This window comes from Etheostoma cragini, chromosome 1 (genome assembly GCF_013103735.1).
Source record: "Etheostoma cragini isolate CJK2018 chromosome 1, CSU_Ecrag_1.0, whole genome shotgun sequence".
Classification (NCBI taxonomy): Eukaryota; Metazoa; Chordata; class Actinopteri; order Perciformes; family Percidae; genus Etheostoma; species Etheostoma cragini.
The window spans coordinates 20,001,440-20,020,682 of record NC_048407.1 but is presented as its reverse complement, the minus strand read 5'-3'; the positions used below and the strand labels follow the sequence as shown (position 1 = coordinate 20,020,682).

General features: G+C 39.4%; 1 protein-coding gene across 2 annotated transcripts in view; it reads right to left on the bottom strand.

The window, feature by feature from the left end:
- Positions 1–19,243, bottom strand: part of myo1ea (myosin IEa) — a 50,608-nt gene that overhangs the window by 12,694 nt on the left and 18,671 nt on the right. For both annotated transcript variants that reach the window (XM_034870668.1, XM_034870675.1), the window contains exons 4-17: positions 18,612–18,706; positions 15,141–15,228; positions 13,447–13,536; positions 12,334–12,465; positions 11,883–12,017; positions 11,451–11,583; positions 6,727–6,923; positions 6,532–6,612; positions 6,088–6,174; positions 5,918–6,001; positions 3,945–4,112; positions 2,870–2,955; positions 600–681; positions 227–333 (exon numbers count right to left, since the gene is read on the bottom strand). In XM_034870668.1, the coding sequence (XP_034726559.1) occupies positions 227–333; positions 600–681; positions 2,870–2,955; positions 3,945–4,112; positions 5,918–6,001; positions 6,088–6,174; positions 6,532–6,612; positions 6,727–6,923; positions 11,451–11,583; positions 11,883–12,017; positions 12,334–12,465; positions 13,447–13,536; positions 15,141–15,228; positions 18,612–18,706 (1,565 nt within the window). The remainder of the gene's footprint in view (positions 1–226; positions 334–599; positions 682–2,869; positions 2,956–3,944; positions 4,113–5,917; positions 6,002–6,087; positions 6,175–6,531; positions 6,613–6,726; positions 6,924–11,450; positions 11,584–11,882; positions 12,018–12,333; positions 12,466–13,446; positions 13,537–15,140; positions 15,229–18,611; positions 18,707–19,243) is intronic.

Genomic DNA, 19,243 nt, shown 5'->3' with positions numbered 1-19,243 from the left:
GGCAAAACGGATCAGAACAATAATCCAATGTTTACCTTTTGTGTGAGAATAGATTCTGGCATGCACTTATCAAACTGCCGAAGGTAAGATTTAATACTTACATGAAAGAGAAATTCTACAAAACATCATTGCCATATGATGAGTGTATCTATTATCGGCAATCAACTGTATGGGCTCTGGATGGTTGGAGCCATGCAAGACTGTGAGGGTGACAGGTGCCACTTACCGGCTCTCTTCCCAGTCTCTGGGCTTCTTGGTTTCATTAGGTTTGATGCAGCGGATGTAATGTGGAGTACATTTCATCAGTGTGCTCACCAAATCGTTGGCTTGTTTCTGAAGGGTGGAGTAAGAGAGGTGATGATGAGACTGATGATCATATGGATGTCAAACCCAAAATAATACAACTGTAGTCTGACTGACTGCTGAAAGACTCCACTGAGAAGAGCAAATACTCACATTATCATGCCCTTTCCCACAGTGACCTTGATACAGAAGAGGGACAGGTACATATACACGCATGCACGCGCACTCACACGCACACCCACACGCACACCCACACGCACACGCACACGCACACACACACGCACACACACACACACCTTTATTTTGCTGCCTGCAGTTGTGGGTCGTCCCTTCTTTTCAGCGTTGAGGTTTTCTTGAAACAGTGCTCTGATGAAGGTGCTGTTAGAGGACAGAGTGAGGGGTTAGGAATGGATCAACAACTACTACAAACTAAGTGTTAACGATGTTGAGTTTCCCTGGCAGTCAAAAACCAAAAATGCAGTTAATGATTTAAGAACCAAGGACCTTTGACTAAGGTCACTGGCTTAAATTCCTAACTACTTGGGAAGTCTGAGTTGGGAGCAGGTGGAAAAAGTGTGTGTGTGTGTGTGTGTGTGTGTGTGTGTGTGTGTGTGTGTGTGTGTGTGTGTGTGTGTGTTTGTGTGTGTACACCTCTCAGATCTCACCAGGGCCAATGCTCTATAGAGGAATGTATGCTATTTTTTTATGCTTGGTGAAATTAAAATAAAAGGATTATGTCTTATAAAGATTCAGCCTTTTGCACTATAAAAGAATAAAAATAAGATAAGATAACTTTCTTCCAAAAGGCTGAAACAATAGACAATGACATAATATGTAGGTGGTGCTGATCTACACTCCTTCCATCAAAATTGGAGCCGGTTCATTTACATTTTAAGGAATACAATTTTGGTCTAAATCTTTATAGATGTATTTTTTTATAACATCATGACTACACTATGACATGTTGCTGCTGGTCAGAATGTAGCAAATATGTGTAAAGTTTTCATATCCTCAGGTTTTTCCTCAACTGAAGACACTTAATTTCAGTAATATCTTAAAAGGACAGCAGCTCAGGTTTGTGCTTTAAGTGGTTACCAGTAAAAGAAAGGAAAGTGGTTTAATGTGTGCAATCTGCAGCTATGGAATGAGACACATTGTTGCCATTCATGAAAAATATTTAGTATCAATTGTGACTTTTCAGTTCTTACTTAAGTCTCACATCCTTGTCTATCAGCAAGTTCTTATATTATGGAAAATTGCTACATCCATTTTTTTAAAGATGGAGTACAAGCTCTCCCTTGAGATTGACTGATGACAACATTTTATTCCAATACGTAACTGGAAAATTAACGATCGTTGTGTAGTTTTTCTTAGCAGTAATGCTGTAAAATCAACACTTTCTAATGACTTATTTACAAGCTACACATGCAATCCGCTTGCCTAGATTATCTGATGAATTAAAAGAAAGTTATGATCTTCAAGACTGCTCCTCTTGTGATCAGCACATCTGACATTCAGACACCAAATATTGTGCTCCTTTAGAACTGTGTTGTTGTGTTTTTATTTTTGCTGCCAAAGTCATAAAAATTTGTGAATGGAGTGTCAGACCTGGTCTGAAGTTGACAGGTACTGTTGCTTAGCATTAAACTTATTTCAGTTGGCTTATGTTGCCACCTTTGGTGTTTATAAAGGAATTATTTTCTCAGTGCTTTTTTAAAAATCCCATCCCATTATTCGCTTTCTCCTACATTGGTATTTGTTTGATTTAAACTTCTGGCTCAGATATGTGGACACAGAAGAAAGGATCAGCAAGTTGTGTGTACAAAAACATCAGAGGTCTGTTAATACTGTACAGCTGACAATACTGGTCACTCCTTTCTTCTCGACTAAGACTTGCTGCTCAAAGGAATGAGGTCTGCTTCCTTCCTTCTCAGGCTTCCTTTATGTGTGACTTTGCCAAACTCTTTTATCTGTGCGTGTGTGTGTGTGTGTGTGTGTGTGTGTGTGTGTATATATATATATATATATATATATATATATATATATATATGTTTACATGCCTGTACTGTATATGATGTAATGAGCACCTATATATTTTGCAGCACATGTCTGATGGCATTTTGATATAACCTCCTTACGAGCCTCACAAAATGTGCACAAAGCAGTGTTTGAGGCCTGCAGGGGTTACCCAGACAATACAGGCCGTTTACACAGATGGCCACTTTGACACAAAGAAAGTCCAAGAAAGCAAAACACAACAGGACCAGACTCTACAATGCAGCCCCGCAGAGAGACTGCACTTGTATGGCTAGACTGGTTAGACCCCAAAAGGCTCATATCTGGGAGCAGCAGCTAGACGTGATTCAGGGCAGAGGGCATGACATAACCAGGCCCTGCACACTTGTGCTGCGTCCCGCCAGTTTCCAGATGCACTGGAACGTCTAAAACTCAGATTCAGATGTGTTCAATTATAACCATATGTATCACAGCAGAAGACTCCCTTTAACTGAGCACCAAAGAAATCCTCAGCACATGCCGGTGTAATGTGCAAATAGGAGTTACTTACATTTCACTGCTCTGCATCAGCTCAATGAGGTCAGTAAAAAGGACATCTCGGTTCCTCTCACAGAAACCATCTGCATCGTAGGACACCTGGAGGAGAGACAAACGAAGGGATTTCTAAAAAGTCATAATTAGGAAAGAGGTTGAGTATTTGACACCTCCAACAAAATGAATGATGAAACCTTTGGGAATATAAAAAATGGGACTCATAGTCTGCCTTAAATCAATGGCTTGAATTTTATGGGAAAAGAAAATGAAGGGTTGCAGATCCAACCTTTACACCTCCCTATGATTAGCTTTCTTATAAAACCAGCAGCCGTTTAAAAGTGTATAAGTTAAACTGTGTTATTTCTGCTATACTGTAGCCTGAGACTGGAGGAATGTGTTGAGCCCGGTCATGGGAGCCCCTCAAGTCTTTATGGCACGGCTCATTAAGCCTGCGGCATGTGTGCCAGGCTGAGGCCATCTCACATCTGGAGAATGACATGGGACAACCTCGGCCCAGACCACCAGTGTGAAAAATAAATGTAGAAAAAAGAAGACCTGGTGAACTGTATTGTATGAATTGAATAAGGCTGATTAAGATGTGGGACATTTTTAGACACCGTTATATAAGGAGAGGGACTTTTACCATAAATAGACAGGGAAGAGAGAAAGGAGGTGTTAGTTTAGACGGGAAAAACTTAAAAGGGAGGACATGACGACATCAACACCAATATTAAAGTACCAGTTGCATAACTGTTTTATTTTTTACACCATAAAAAAGCACATTTTAATAACTTTCCAGAAGTTGCTGTCAGCTCCCTGCTTATGATTATATGCATAACACATAACAGTTTATACAATGACAAAGGCAATCATATGAAGGTTGCTGTAAACCTTTTACTGAAAGTTATAATCTTTAGGCAAGGCAAGAAAAACTGTTACACACTACTTGTGTGTATATAACATTGCCGGTATTTAAGAGTGTTTAAGTGTTTACGTCCAAACTTTACACAAGATATTGATGACTGCTTATTCAAAGTGCTGTTTGTAAAAAAACAAGATGATGCAAGTTAAATGAGTGCGGTCAGGCTGACCTTGCCAGCGTAGTGGTGGATGATGAAGCCCTGGTTCCAGCTGTTGAAGTGTTCGTGGGTGTTGATCTGGACTCGGAGCTTCTGCAGCATGGTCTGGTCGGCTCCCTCGCCCACCGCATGCATGGTGGCGCACACATCATCCAGGATGCACATGATGCCAGGGGGATTCTGGAATCACAAGGAAAACATTTTTCATTTGTATCATCACCTGCTCTAAAACTCACCAAGAAGTTTCAAGCTTGAATGTTATATATTTTGAAGTTTAATTTATTTTTGAAGTTTTGATTTGTAGATCCAATTGGAATGTGTTGAGTCCAAGGGTCATTTATCAAGCAAAATTGCCCCAAAACTGGTTCCAGTTTCTCCACTTGTGATTATTTGTGTCATTCATGATAGTGAACAGAGTGGATATCTTTGGAGTTAGAGCCAAACAAGACATTTGACACTTCACCCTGCACTTTTCCCACTATTTTCTGACATTATACAATAACCAAATAACTGATTATTCAATAATGAAAATAATTGTTAGTTGCAGCCGTAATATGCATCATTAGAAGTTGATAATTTATAGCAAAGATTAGGAAACTTTTGACATAATGCAATGTCATTGTGAGGTTAATTTTTAAGCTTTATCTTCATATAACATTTCATCATGCAACACATCAATTCTTTAACACCAACTAAGCATCTAAAGATAACTATATGAGAAAACTACAAAAACTATATATCGTATAAGCTGTAAATGTGGAGCAGCTTTAGCACAGCCTCCCTTTCACACACTGCCCTATATGGCTCCATTATGTCCTAAATTGATCAGTGGCCTTCAGTTTGCACAGTGGTAACAGTGTTTCTAACTCAGGGAACACAAGCCTCTGTTAAATAGACACATGTAAAGTTGTCACTGGATTAACTAAAGTGGGTCTGGTGAAGAAGTGTCAGGCACTGATACAGATCCCCCCTGCTCCACTCAGATAGAGGCTTGTTTTAAAGCCCTTGTTGTAGATTTCATGGATTAGACCTCTTAGTGGGATAGATAAATCAAATTAAGAGGCATGTCGGCACGTTTCAGTATATTAAACTGCAAGTCATGGCAACAGAGCAGAAACTTGGCGGGAGCTTGCAACTCAGTTTGCATTATGAGCGCAATAAAACTAACAAATGTTCAAAATCAAAAATCACATCCAAGTTTGCTGTGATACATTCAATTTATGGAATAATAGTTCTGTGTTTTTACATGAACAAGCTTTCAATAAAACTTTTATTAACTCTACCAAGAAGCTTGTATTTTTAGCCATGTTTGCTATTTGCTGTTTGCATCTGAATCTTGAATCTGTGGATTTTGATTTTGTTTTGTGAATAATTGCACACGTGTTTTGTGTACGTTGTTTGTGACATTAAAATCAATCCAAAAACAGCTATGCTATAAAAGAATGTAGCACATGTATCCCATCATTAGGAGATGCAACTAACGGTTATTTTATTTATTGATTACTCTGCTGATTACTTTCTTGATTGACTAATACATTTCTATAAATGTCAGAAAAGAGTTTTAAAATGCCCATCACAATTTCCTAAAAGCCCAAGGTGGCATCTTCAAATTTCTCATTTTGTCGGCCCAACAGTCCAAAATCTGAAGGGACTCAGTTTACAATCACATCAGACACAGAAAAACTGCAAATCCGCATATTTGAGAAGCTGGAACATTTCAAATTTGGATTGAAAAATTACTTCTAATTCATCATCAAATAGTGGCGGACACATTTTCTGACGCTCAAATAATTCATTAATCCATTTTTCATTCTCTATCCATAATTGTCTATAATAATTGTGTTTTTAAGAAATTCAAGATCCAAATGCAGATTGTCCAAGAAAACATTTTGAGGATTGTGTACCTTTGGTTGGAGTTGACCACTCCTGCTAAGAGTGCCCCGTACTAGTTTGTTTACTTTATTATTTATGTATTATTTAATTACTTTGCTCTCGATGAGATCACAGACAATCTTGTTGTTGAAGTAATCGATCTGGTTCCACTTGATGCCCTCCTGGACATACTCCTCCTACAAAGAGAGACATGAGCTTCAGAGTCACTATATAAAACATCTAATGAGGGAGGAAATAAAAACAGAATGTGGAGGAAGTTTACCTGCTCTGCCTTCAGAGTCAACTCAATGAATATCTGTTGCAGTTTCTCATTCACAAAGTTGATGCAGAACTGTTCAAATCCATTTTTCTGATGAAGAGACATAACGGTTAATACATCCATCTGGACAAACATGAGTATGAGTACAAATATCGTCTGAGTTCCTGTACTTGTTATTAGTAATATAAGAGCTTTTGCAAACCAAAATAATATAAAACACGTCCATTTAGTTGGTCTGATCCTATCAAAAAGTCCAGGACTTCTCATTAAACAAACTAAACAAACAAGTAATCAGATTAGAAAAGCATGTTGAGGTCTGCTGTCTTAATCAAACTTAATCCACTTATCCTCTGTATTTAATCAGTTTAAATGCTCAAAGTTAATTCCTGTTAACTAATTTATGTGTGTGCTGATGTGTCAGCCTGTTAAAAGGCCAAAAACACTTACTTGGAAAATTTCAAATCCGTAAATGTCCAACACTCCGATATTAAACTCCTGATGTTCTTTCACCACGGCTTTGTTGATGGACTAAAACCAAAGGATTGTGTTACCAAAATAAAGCTTCATGATAGGTCATCACAGCTTTGGTACTTATGACAACTGAATACTGAACTCGAAAACTGTACAAACATGCAATCATACCTCAACCAGGAAGTCAAACACTCTTGAATGCAGGGCTTTGGAGAGGGCGTCGCGTGTGTAACATGCCTGCTCCACGTTCAGCGTCACGTCAATGGACTCCACTGCATTTCCCCACTTGCTGTCCATCTTACGGCTCGTCAGTTTCTCCTTCAGACGGTTCTCGTTAATTCCAAGCAGAAACGCAGGAAAGGCTAGAACTGTTAAAAGACAGAACAGAAAGGAGAGGAGAAGACATATATATATAAGACATAGTGTATCTATACAGTACAGGCCAAAAGTTTGGACACACATATGGAATTATGTACTTAACAAAAAACTGTGAAATACCTGAAAATATGTCTTATATTCTAGTTTCTTCAAAGTAGCCACCCTTTGCTCTGATTACTGCTTTGCACACTCTTGGCATTCTCTTGATGAGTTTCAAGAGGTAGTCACCTGAAATGGTTTCCCAACAGTCTTGAAGTAGATCCCAGAGATGCTTATTACTTGATCTCGATTGGGTTAAGGTCCGGTGACTGTGGAGGCGCAGCACTCCATCACTCTCCTTCTCGTCAAATACAGTAGCTCTTACACAGCCTGGGGTTGTGTTTGGGTTCATTGTCGTACTGAAAAATAAATGATGGTCTAACTAAACGCAAACTGGCCGGGTTGGTATGTTGCTGCAGGATGCTGGTTCAGCGTGCCGGTTCTGTATGCCTTCAATTTGGAATAAATCCCCAACAGGATCATCAGCAAAGCACCCCCACACCATAACACCTCCTGCTCCATGCTTCACGCTCCATGCGATTTCTGAGGCTGGTGACTCAGATGAACTTATCCTCAGGAGCAGAGGTGACTCTTGATCTTCCTTTCCTGAGGCAGTCCTCATGTGAGCCAGTTTCGTTGTAGCGCTTGATGGTTTTTGCAATTTTCTAGACTGACTGACCTTCATTTCTTAAAGTAATGATGGCCACTTGTTTATCTTTACTTAGCTGGTTGATTCTTGCAATAATATGAATTCTAACAGTTGTCCATAGGGCCGTCGGCTGTGTATCAACCTGACTTCTGCACAACACAACTGATGGTCCCAATTTCATTAATAAGGCAAGAAATTCCACTAATTAACCCTGACCAGGTAAACCTGTGATGTGAAAACCATTTTAGGTGACTACCTCATGAAGCTCATTGAGAGAACACTAAGGGTATGCAGTGCTATAAAAAAAACAAAAGGTGGCTACTTTGAGGAATCTTAAATATAAGACATGTATAAGAGTTACTTCATACTTTTTTGTTAAGGACATATTTCCACATGTGTTCATTCATAGTTTGGATGCCTTCATGGAGACTGTACAATGTAAATAGTCATGAAAGTAAAGGAAACATAATGAAGGAGAAGGTGTAGCCAAACATTTGGCCTGTACTATATATATATATATATATTTAAAATGTATAGTATTTTTTTGTATATATTTAGTTAAAAGTATGCATGCTGTTGCGTTATGATATACAAAAATATAGCAGCATGTTAAAGGTTCCTGCTCTAAAACAGCAAAAACACATTTCTCTAGAAAACAGTATGCTAATCAACACAAAGTAATGCATTTGTTGGAAAGGCAGCATCATGTAACCTTTGCATAACAAATAACACTACTGCAAATCCAGTGCTCCAATATACCTTATCAACATGAGATAAAAGTCTCACGAATCAGAAAAATCTCCACTGATAATCACAATGCACGCAATTGCGGTGTAAAGCCACAAAGTTGGGGCAATTCTGTGATTAAACCGCTGACACAAGACATCTTCTGGAGAAAATTCAGAGCAGAAGAAGCTTGGAATTATAGCTAAATGCAAAAAAGAAGAACTGTATTGGGCTAACCAATGAAAAGAGATTGTTGAGAACACACCACTGATCATTTGTCCTGACCTGGCGTTAATATTCTCCCCTGAGAGCCCCTCCCTGCCTTATTACAGTGACTCACTTCCCTGAAAAGGAAATGACTCTCAGGCCTGCGGACTCACTGCGCCTGGGAATGCATCAGTAGCTCCCCTTATAGGACGTAAGGGTGTGACTGACCATACGCCTGCTTAAATCAGGAGGAAAAGTCATTCTTTGTGTATTTCGGCAGGAAAAGTATGGATTGTATACAAAGGCTGTGTGCACTGTGCAGTATGTGAATTTTAGGAACAATGCTCATATAAGCACAAGTTTGTCTGCAGGAAATGTGGCAGTCAATGTGGCAGTGAATAATGAAAGGAATAGAAGGGAGCGTGTCACATCCCATCAGATGTGACTCATACAATGATCCTGTCACTCAATGCTTAATTTCTACAATATTGACTCTGCGTACTTTGCATGTTTATTCAGGTATGAGACTTTTCCTTTAATTACGGTGGTGCAAAATAAAGGAACAAAGCAGTGACATTTTCTGAGCCTGGGTGTAACAGCAGTTTTTAAAGGAATAGTTCCACATTCACGGAATTAATTAGCATTTTTGCCATCAGAAGATTAATAAGGCATATTTGTACACTAAATATAAATATGTAGCCAGCAGCTTAGTTTAGCATGGCAAAAAGACTCAAAACAGGGAGAGACAGCTAGCCTGGCTCTGTCCAAAGGTAGTCTAAATCCTAATTCCTGGATGTTTCCATTATTTTTTTTCCACGTTCCACTTTGTGTTGGCATTTTAAAATAGTTGATATATGAGGACTATGGTTGAACTTTTCTCAGATCTCTGCAGGATAAATCCAGACGGCTAGCTAAACTATTTGTCCAAACTGAGTTTTCTATTGCATGACTAAAACAACTTTTAAACATACACGTTCCACCAAAACAAGTTCCTTCCATGCTTATTTTGCAGCAGCACTGCAGCTTTTTCCGGTGCTTAGCACCACCCAAGACGATTGTGATTGGTTTAAAAAAATGTCAATAAACCAGAGCACGTCTACCTCCCAGCCCCAAATGACTCTCCTCCAGCGCACTTTGGAGTAGGGTCTGGCAAAGCGAGACTAGTCCAAAGGTATCAAATTCCACCAATCAGCACCTTTAAAGCTCACTAATCAACACGTTATATCTCGTTTTTTTAATCATTACAAAATCCAATGTAATAAATGCCATGTTGTAGTTTTATCCGGGGAGGTAATGTGCGGGACTATCTTACAACCAGGCGCAGTGACCTCTTTGTGCTAAGCTAAAAGGTAAGCACGTAACCAAAGGTATGTTTTGAAAGGTGCATGTTAAATGATGAAGCCATAAAAAAATGACATCTTGGATTTAAATATTTTACTCAATATCAGCTTTGAGGAGGCAATACTACAAGCAAATACAAAATGTATTGCATGTACATGCAATGTTGTAAGGTAAGGGTTCACATGAATTCTAAAAACATTTTTGCCGATGACACATAATACCAAAGCCAAAAATAAATCTCCTATTGGAAAGCATAAGTATATCCTAAAATAGTCATTTTTACAAAACTGCAGGTCACTGTCGGGATGAAATTACTTTGGACTAATTAATGACCCAACCAGCCAAAATCATGTCCAAAAAAATTTGAACAATTAGTCTCAACATTTCCTTCAACAACAGATGACGCACTGACTCTTGTTGCTGAGTGAAAACTCGATGTGAACTTGGCTGGTGAAGTTCCCTATGTGCAACGGACTGCAGTCGAAGCCCAAAGTAAGTGAGACTGGAGGAAACAGGAAAGGCAGAGATTACGGAGTGCCGCTGTTACGTCTGCACCGAACAGACCAAGGCTTTGTACACTGGCAACTGCACCCTCATCTGCATCATATATTCACAGCATGAGGAGGAAGGGGGAAGAAAAGATTTGCAGAGAAGAATGAAAAAAGGCAGGAGAAGGCAAAAGGGAAAGGGACAGAAGGCAAAGTATTCTTCCAAGTCATTTTTAGTCTTTGGCAAAATATGTCCAGACCTTCAAAAATAGCTTAGTTTTATTTTCTGGTAATCTAGAATGGCCTGGATTACTCCAGACAGTTGGCTGCAGCCCTGCATTAACACAACATAAACTTTAGGGAGTGAATGCGGTGAGAGAGAAATATCCTCCGAAACCAACCAGAGAATGGCAGCTCAGAACACTGAAGAGAGGAGAGACATTCAGAAAGGCAAGAATGTTATGAGAAGAAAAAGATTCACCACAACTCATTACTTGAACTTGAGCATCAGCACCATTTTCTTCAGCCACCTCAGTAACCAGAGAACTTTATCTGTGTCTTTTTAGCCCCGCTGGCAACATGACTCTATGGATGGCAATGTTGCTCATCCACCTCTTTGGTCCAGACTGAAATATAACAGCAACTATTATATAGATTTCATTGAGTATTTGTACATTCTTGCTCCCCAGAGGATGAATCCCACTGACTTTGGTGGTCCCCTGACCTTTCCTCTAGCGTAACCAGCAGGTCAAAGTTAGAACTATTAACCATCAGCATGTTAGCATTCTCATTATAAGAATGTTAGCATGCTAGCATAACCTTTTAACTAAAAGCACAGCTACACTTTTAGTTTTGTATAGCTATAACTTGATACTTGATTTATTTTAGTGCCTTATTTTCCTTGAAAATTGCTACCTGCCTACAACTTCAAAAGTTTCTCTCAGAGTCTTATCAGGTTGAACAACAACATCACTGTTTTGAAGGGGAGTGAAATATTGTTAAGTGTTGAACATTGAATAATAGTGAACACATTTTCCCAGTTAACAAATAGTGAGTGTGTTACTTACACTCTTCACTCTCCACAGCAGCGTAGTTGCCTGCTTCTTTGAAAGTGATATTTCCCAGGTGCAGGACTCCAGCCACAATCTGAAGCACCATGGACCTGTCCTCCGCTGATATGCCAATCACATCCATAGCATGCTGGGAAAAGGAAAAGAGCATGCTAAATGAAGGCCACAGTGTGGGATTACTCACTCCTGTGGTACCTAGCTCATGTCCTCTGATTACTCCTGTTGCGGTCTAAAAAAAACAGGAGGAGATTGTTGGGAAAGAAAACAAAAGAGGACTGGTAGGGAGAGAAAGAGAGAGAGAGAGAGAGGAATGTAAAGTGAAGGCTGTGAGCCACATGTATGCTGGTATGAGATTCGTACACACAAAGCACCGCTAAGGGTGTGAAGTTATTGCCCGGTATTGAACGAACAGAAGGAATCTGACCATACCGTTGTTTCCTGGAAGTCACTCTTGTCGTTGATGTCGTCCACTTTGTAGGAACCAGACTGATTAAGGTAAGTGTAGTAATCCAAGCTTGTGATTCCCAGGCTGCTCTTCTGCTCTCCACTGGCTCCTTCTATCAACTGCATAGCACAAATTAATAGTGTATTGTTTATTTAAGTCATGTTTTTACACAAAACCTGTGTTGAATGTCATTTTTTTACATTTTCAGGCTCATATTTATACACTATGCTCCACTTTGCATGTGAAGAAAAGTGCACTATGGTAAGACTGAACTCCCTCTTCCAAGGACCTCAAGCTATCCATAATTTCCAGATTGACCCTCTTCATGCAGCCTAATGGCACATCTAACCCAACGTTTTCTTAAAATTCCTCACAGGCCCTCTTCACAAACCAAATGTGTCCTGTTTAGTCTCTGGCTCAATAAATAAGCCTCACTTGGTAGAAGATATGGAAACTCCTCTCTCCAGGATTCCTCATGACGACACGTGACTTCTCTAGAAGGAAGTTGGAGATTTTCCCTCCGTCTGGTTCGCCACCAGAGCTGAACTGGATCTCAAAATATTTCCCCTGATGAATCAAAGCATGTTTTTTTTTCAGTTACGGCAATGACGTATAAAGCCAGAGCTATAATCACATTTTATTTTAAGTGTAAAATCACCATTAAACACAGCCTCGAGTCACAATCAAAAGAACACATGCAGTAAATAACACAAAGTAATAAAACAATTGAACACATATACATAAGATCTGGCACCTGGTCATTTTACAGTTGCTAGGGGTGTATGTGTGTGTGTGTGTGTGTGTGTGTGTGTGTGTGTGTGTGTGTGTGTGTGTGTGTGTGTGTGTGTGTGTGCGTGTGTGTGTGTGTGTGTGTGTGAACAGTTTTATAAAAATGTGATCCTCCTTTTTGTCTTGCTCTCTTCTAGACTATACCAAAAGTGAACAGAGACACTATTTATTCAAAGACAGTACCTCAAAGTAGTGATCTCAGGCCATTAGTGCCAAACCAAATTCATTTCCCCATAACTAGATCAAAAAATAGTCTGACTACTTAGACAATGCTGCTTTGTATGCTAACCTAAACACTTAAATCTGCCAATAAACGTTTTATAAAATGTGCTTTGACTCAATTTGAAGCCCTTGTTGAATACGTTTATTGTAAGCAGTGGAGGATGTGCTTCAGTGGTTTTCCATATATGTGTTTCTATGCATTGTGTCCTTATAGCACAGCTCTGGTTAACCAAGACACACAAGAGCTTGGCATCCTCACGCAGTGAAACAGAGAAGCTGTTACTGCAAATCTTTGTTTTCAAAAGTCTCAGCTTGGTTTCAAAGGTGCGCCACAGAAAAGTTGAGTCCTCAAATTAATCTGTGGTAAGTACAACCTACTGCATGTATTTATCTCGGAGCAACTCAGTTTTTTGCAGGATTTGCATTATGAGTTGGTTATTCTAATTTTGTCTGTTTCCCAGAGTTGTCCTCACTTACACTGCAAATCAGCTTTGCCACATGCACACGCACGCACACACACAGATTCAAAAGCCTTACAAATCTGCTGGAGTTGTTGTTCCTCAAGGTCTTGGCGTTGCCGAAGGCCTCTAGCAGTGGGTTGGACTGCAGGATGATGTCTTTGACATGCTGGGAGGAGACAGATGTAATGAGCTGTTACCTACGTCACAGACGGACCGTACAGCAGGTATACCACACAGTTCACACCCTCACTGATAGGCTGGTGTGTATGTCTCTGGAACTTTCCACTCCAATATGAACACACACACACACACACACACACACACACACACACACACACACACACACACACACACACACACACACACACACACACACACACACACACACACACACACAGTCTGGAGGACATCATCTTTTCTTTGAGCCATTAGCATGTTAGAAACACATGAGTTTTAAATCATTACAGCAGACAAAGCATTTCCATTATTGTACACAAAGGATGAATGGAAGTAATTTCTTGAACATTTTTGCATTTCTAAATTTACTCCTTTATGAAAGGAAAAAAATAACACTACACTTCACACTTCAATCTATTTATAGAGAACCACAAAGTGACTCATATTACCAAAGCAGCCCATGCTAATGTTCTTCCTACTGTAGACTAATATCTTTTAGATTTTAACTTGACTTGATTTATTTATTGAGCTTTAAAACACACTAAGTCCAAGGAATAACGACCTAAAGTGGGAACACATGTATTAATCATAAATGAATATTAATAGATGTGAAGATTTGTGACAATGCTCAGACAATGCTCTGACAAATAAACAGATATGTTACTGGCAGTAAGATTTTATCTATTCAAAACTATTCTCACACACATGTGAACACACACTAAGAAAACCTTTCTTAAAATGGGCATGGGCTGTTCAGAGTATACTGCACAATGTGTTCAAACTAAAGGGAATTATGTGAAAGGGATGAGATGCTGAACAGGAACTGGAAGAGGTGGAGACAAAAGTGTGTCCACTGCAAAGCCCATTTTTGTTTAAACAAACAAAACCAAGAATTTCCATTCTTTCCATAACTAGCTTTAGAATTGTACATTCATACTGTTACTTGCAACTCTGAACACCCACAACAATAACAATTCTATGTAAGAATAACATGGGATTTGGTTAGACTACCAGCTCTACTGTTAAATTTAAAGGTTTGAAAATGATTTTTCACATTGCCCTAGTAGAAGCAGCTCTGAGTGGATTAAATATAAAAAACCCACTGCCATCATGGTGCAGGCATTTCCTCAGCTTAGGAACTGGACATCTGCTGGATTTGGGGGCTGCCAGATGGCTGAAAAAGGCTGGGTAAAGAGGCTGCTGATTGGCTGATTATGTGGTAAAAGGAGGAGGGTGATAATAGGAAGATTTGGGTCTAAGGAGAGGAATTAGTGCATGAATGAAGCAGCAACAGGTTGTTTGATTTCACACAAGTCTGCAGTGACATTACAGAATTTGCTCAATTTGTAAATAATTCAACAAGTAGGACGGGCAAAATAGAATAAAGAAAATACAAGAAATTCTTTATGATTGATGTGGAAGGATGCCCATTCATTTTAAAATGTTACATAATATAATTGATAATGAGCAGTGATCTCATAATATTTCTTTGACAAAATTGTTATTGCCAAGTTATCATTCCATCTGTGCAGCTCAACATCTCATGCATCTATTACATACTGTCCTCAAAGAAAAAAATGCAGCTTTTCTCACCTGTACTTTGGGTCCGCCCCCTGACACTCTGGAGATGTAGCCCATGATATATTTGGCTGCCACAGTCTTCCCTGCTCCGCTCTCTCCACTGAAACAGATGTAAGCATGTGCTTTCACAAACATGCAAAATGAGCTTCATAGTCAAGTTTAAATCAAATGAATGCAATAACTAATAACAAGTGACATCTAAGTTTATGCGCATACGTCAATGATTCATGCAGACCTGGGTTGTTCTTTGGTATTTTAACCATTAGATGTGGAGTTATTTGCTTTGAGCGACTACATTTGCATGGTTATGCAGCTTTATTTTCTCTAAAACAATGTTCAAAAGCCTGAAGGAAATAATAGTTTTTTAAGCTGCAGGTGGTTTGTTTACATATGTTTTGTCTGAACGCACATCAGCAAACAGGATTGAGCTACTGTGTATGTTGTAGTGATAATATTGTAGATTACTTTGGGATTCCAGGTCCCACCAACCAAGAATGTTTAACGAAGTACATATTCTTTATTAACACGGTTAAGTCACAACTGTTGATCGTATTCAAAATATTTTAAGATGCTGCAAACATTTAAACTTTACACAGTTTAGTATTTATGTGTTGGTGCATGTCTGCACTTTTTTTTCAACCGAAGCAAAGATCTATTTAACCCATCAGTTACTGTATGCTGAACCCTTTGACCTGAACCTGGATAAACAGAAACTCCTGATTTTCTTGTGTAAACACTCTATGAACTGTACAAACCAAATTGTGTTTATCTAACTAAACAAATTTCCACTCAGAAGCTTAATGAGTGTTGGACTGCACATGCAGCACATCTGGCCAGATAAATACTTTAGAAACAAGGACATTAATTCTGTTTTGTCACATTCACAGATTTTTTTTTTCCCTCGTTTTTTTCCCCCTCACCATACATTTGTCCATTTTCCTCCTTGCCTTTCACTTTGCCAGTGTCATACTTATTTTGACATATGTGGTTTGGCAGTGGATGACAGAGGAGTCTGTTTTTTCTATCTGCGCCTTAAAGTAGAGTCAGGTTGGTAATGCCTCTGTGAAAAACACAGCTGCAGACTGTTAGATGCTGCCAGAGGAAGTCATGGGAGCCAATCCATTACACAGTAGTCTCTATATGGTTGTAACCTCCCCCTTTCTACCTCCTTGTTTCTTCCAAATCCTTTAGCATTGTCTGGGCTACCTCTCTTTACACTAACTGCTCAAGTTACAGCCGGACACTGATATGCTTTTAATAGTTTTTAGAGCTTTGTCTGAGAGCATTGTTCTTCCTCTTAAAAGTTATTCTCTCAGGAGCTAATTTTAACACAAGCAGCAGCAAGAGTTGGAGTCCCATTTTGAGTCCCCAAAATGGGCGAGTCCTGTTATTGTGGCGCTGAAATGTTGAAGGCATTGTTAACTTCCGCAGAGATTTATTAACCAAACAAGGACATTAGCTAAACAATACAAAGCAGGGGCACGGAGGTTTAAGCATTAACTTTCATAAATCTTATTGACAACAGCTATGAGAAGGATGCACAGTCCACACTGAATCCTAAGTTTTGGTGGTTTGAAATCTAATCATACTGCATTCCCACAGAACTAGTTGCATGTACATTATGCTCAAGTAGACTCTTTGGATTTCTTATGTGATAATGCAAGAGCAGTTTATTCCCGGGGCCCTAAAAATATCAACTTCTATTTGTAATCTACAGGGGCCTGGGTTCATCTGTCTTAAGGCCCAGTTTCAGTCCAACAACGGAGGCTGGATTCAAGGAATTGTATATCTTTGTCAAATTAATGAACAATACTGGAAATGACAAAAAAACAACCGACCAAAAGAGGTTGCGATTCATGGTTGTGTGGACCACTGAAGCAGATTTTATTAAAGAAAGTAAGCAGATTGGCCAAAGCAGTGAAAAAAATGATAAAAATGGAGTATAAACACGATGAGAGCAGTAAGACTATTAGTACATTACAATGTCTGAACTGTTGAGCAGGCCACTTCAAAGCAGTGCAATCGATTGTCAATTGAACCTAAAAAACGGAATTTGCTGCCCTCAGTTCCTTGGACAGGAAAGAGATAAACACTGGAGTTGTGTATGAGTTGCATGTGCAACAGCTGTGGGGAACACTAAATTGGCGAATCGGCAAGGCCTCTGGACAAAAGACTAATTGATCACTGCAAGTATATAAGATTAGCTGTCTGTAAAGCTAGTCACAACTTCTACTGGGACGGGATCAACACCATCGACCAAGAGTCAGTTGGCAGTTGAAGGAGGATCAAGACATCTTGTATGGTCAGATGACGGCTCTGATTTCATCTAATAGTTTGAACGGTAGTGCCAAACTGAAAACACCAGCTCCATTTCGTCCCTTTTATAACTGATCTAGATGTCGAGGGATAGCTACATCAGTCACATGCTGGCATATACATAAAATAAATGGGGATAAATTACAATTTTTTAACAAAGAAAGTCAAAACCTCTCTACCAGTTCATCATGAATTCATCTTATTCACACATTTGTTAGTAAATGTGGAAAAGTGCTAACACAGGCCGATGCAGACCACAATGCCAGGCCAGCAGTTCAAACAGCAGCCTTTGTTTGCTGAGACCTGGTTCATCATAAACCACTTCCATGCTTTTGTTTGCTGATTTAGTCAATCACAAAATCCACCTCAGTGTCTTTATGTGGGAAAACTGAACTAGCAACTGCTGGCTGCGTAAACAACGGGCTAAAGTGCTGAAGCAGGGGTCATTCATCATGATGTAAGCACTATAGCAACCGCGCTGCTCAGGTGACTGGGCCAGTGGGATAAAGCCCCAATCATGACACTACACTTTTGTCTCCACAGCTTTACAGCTCAAAAACATTCACAGACAAACTTAAACAGTCTAAAGAGAATCTAAAAGCTCCCAAAAGCAGTAATTGGGGATCAAGGACCATGCAGGTGTTCTCCCTGGCGTGTTTTTCTTTTTAAACCAGGAAGTTCTTAAAAAAATAGCTGGTACATGTGGCTGTTTTGTTTTCATCGGACATCCTGAATTGAGGCCAGAGCCAGCTGTTAACTGTACCCTGTTTTCATACATGGGTATTAGTGCATTTGTTTCCCTGAATTTGCATTTCACTGAAGCCAAAAGTGGCGGAAAAGCAATTGCGATGGAAAAAACTCCAAAGAGACATGGCACTCTCAGTGCCAAATGATGTGGTTGAACCTGTTCTGTTCTCCTTTGTTCCCCTCCCAACCATTATCACGACCTGCGGAGGCTCAACAGCAGCTCAGCTTTGTTAACATTTGACAAATCACATTGTACAGATTTCTATCTCAAGAACTTTGTCTCACTCTCTCCCATCCCGGGCGTTTACAGATTTGACTCACTGAGGGGTGAGGTAACAAAATGAAATCTTAAATCTATTGGTTGTCGCATGACATTAGTTCATGGTGTGTAAAGAAGGTAGATAATGATTTCAATCTTACCTGATGATGACACATTGGTTCTCACTGTCAATCATCATGTTTCTGTACATATTATCTGCCAGAGCGTAGATGTGAGGAGGGTTCTCATATTGAGCCTGAGAGTTGACAAAAGAATTTAGTTAGAATCAATGTTAAAACAACTTTTATAAAACTTTGTAGAGGTATTTAGTGCTTAGCTAGCATTGTCTGTGTAGCGTTTACTGTAGCTTATTCCTTTGTGTCATAGACCTCCATTGTAGTCCAAAAAACATCAGTTAGCCACACTGTTGCACTGGGTGATATTAATGCATTATAAAGAACATGGGCACTGTACGTTACTTTGATTCAATGGCACATACAGCATCCTGCGATTAATACTCACTCGAGCACCAAATGTGTATTTATCCGCCAGTGAAAATAGTCCTGAATATATGCCCTATTTACTCATGTTTGAGTAAAGACTACAGTGCCCAACAGTCTGAGCCTTTTTAAAGTGACAGACAGGTAGGGAAACCAGGGAGTATTGAGAGATTGATTGACATATGGTTGGTTTTGGTCTTTTTGTTTAGATTTGTTGACAGAAGAAAATAAGAATAATTTATATATTAACCCCAGTTTGGCCTTGATGGCTTGTGAAAAGACTGACCTAATCT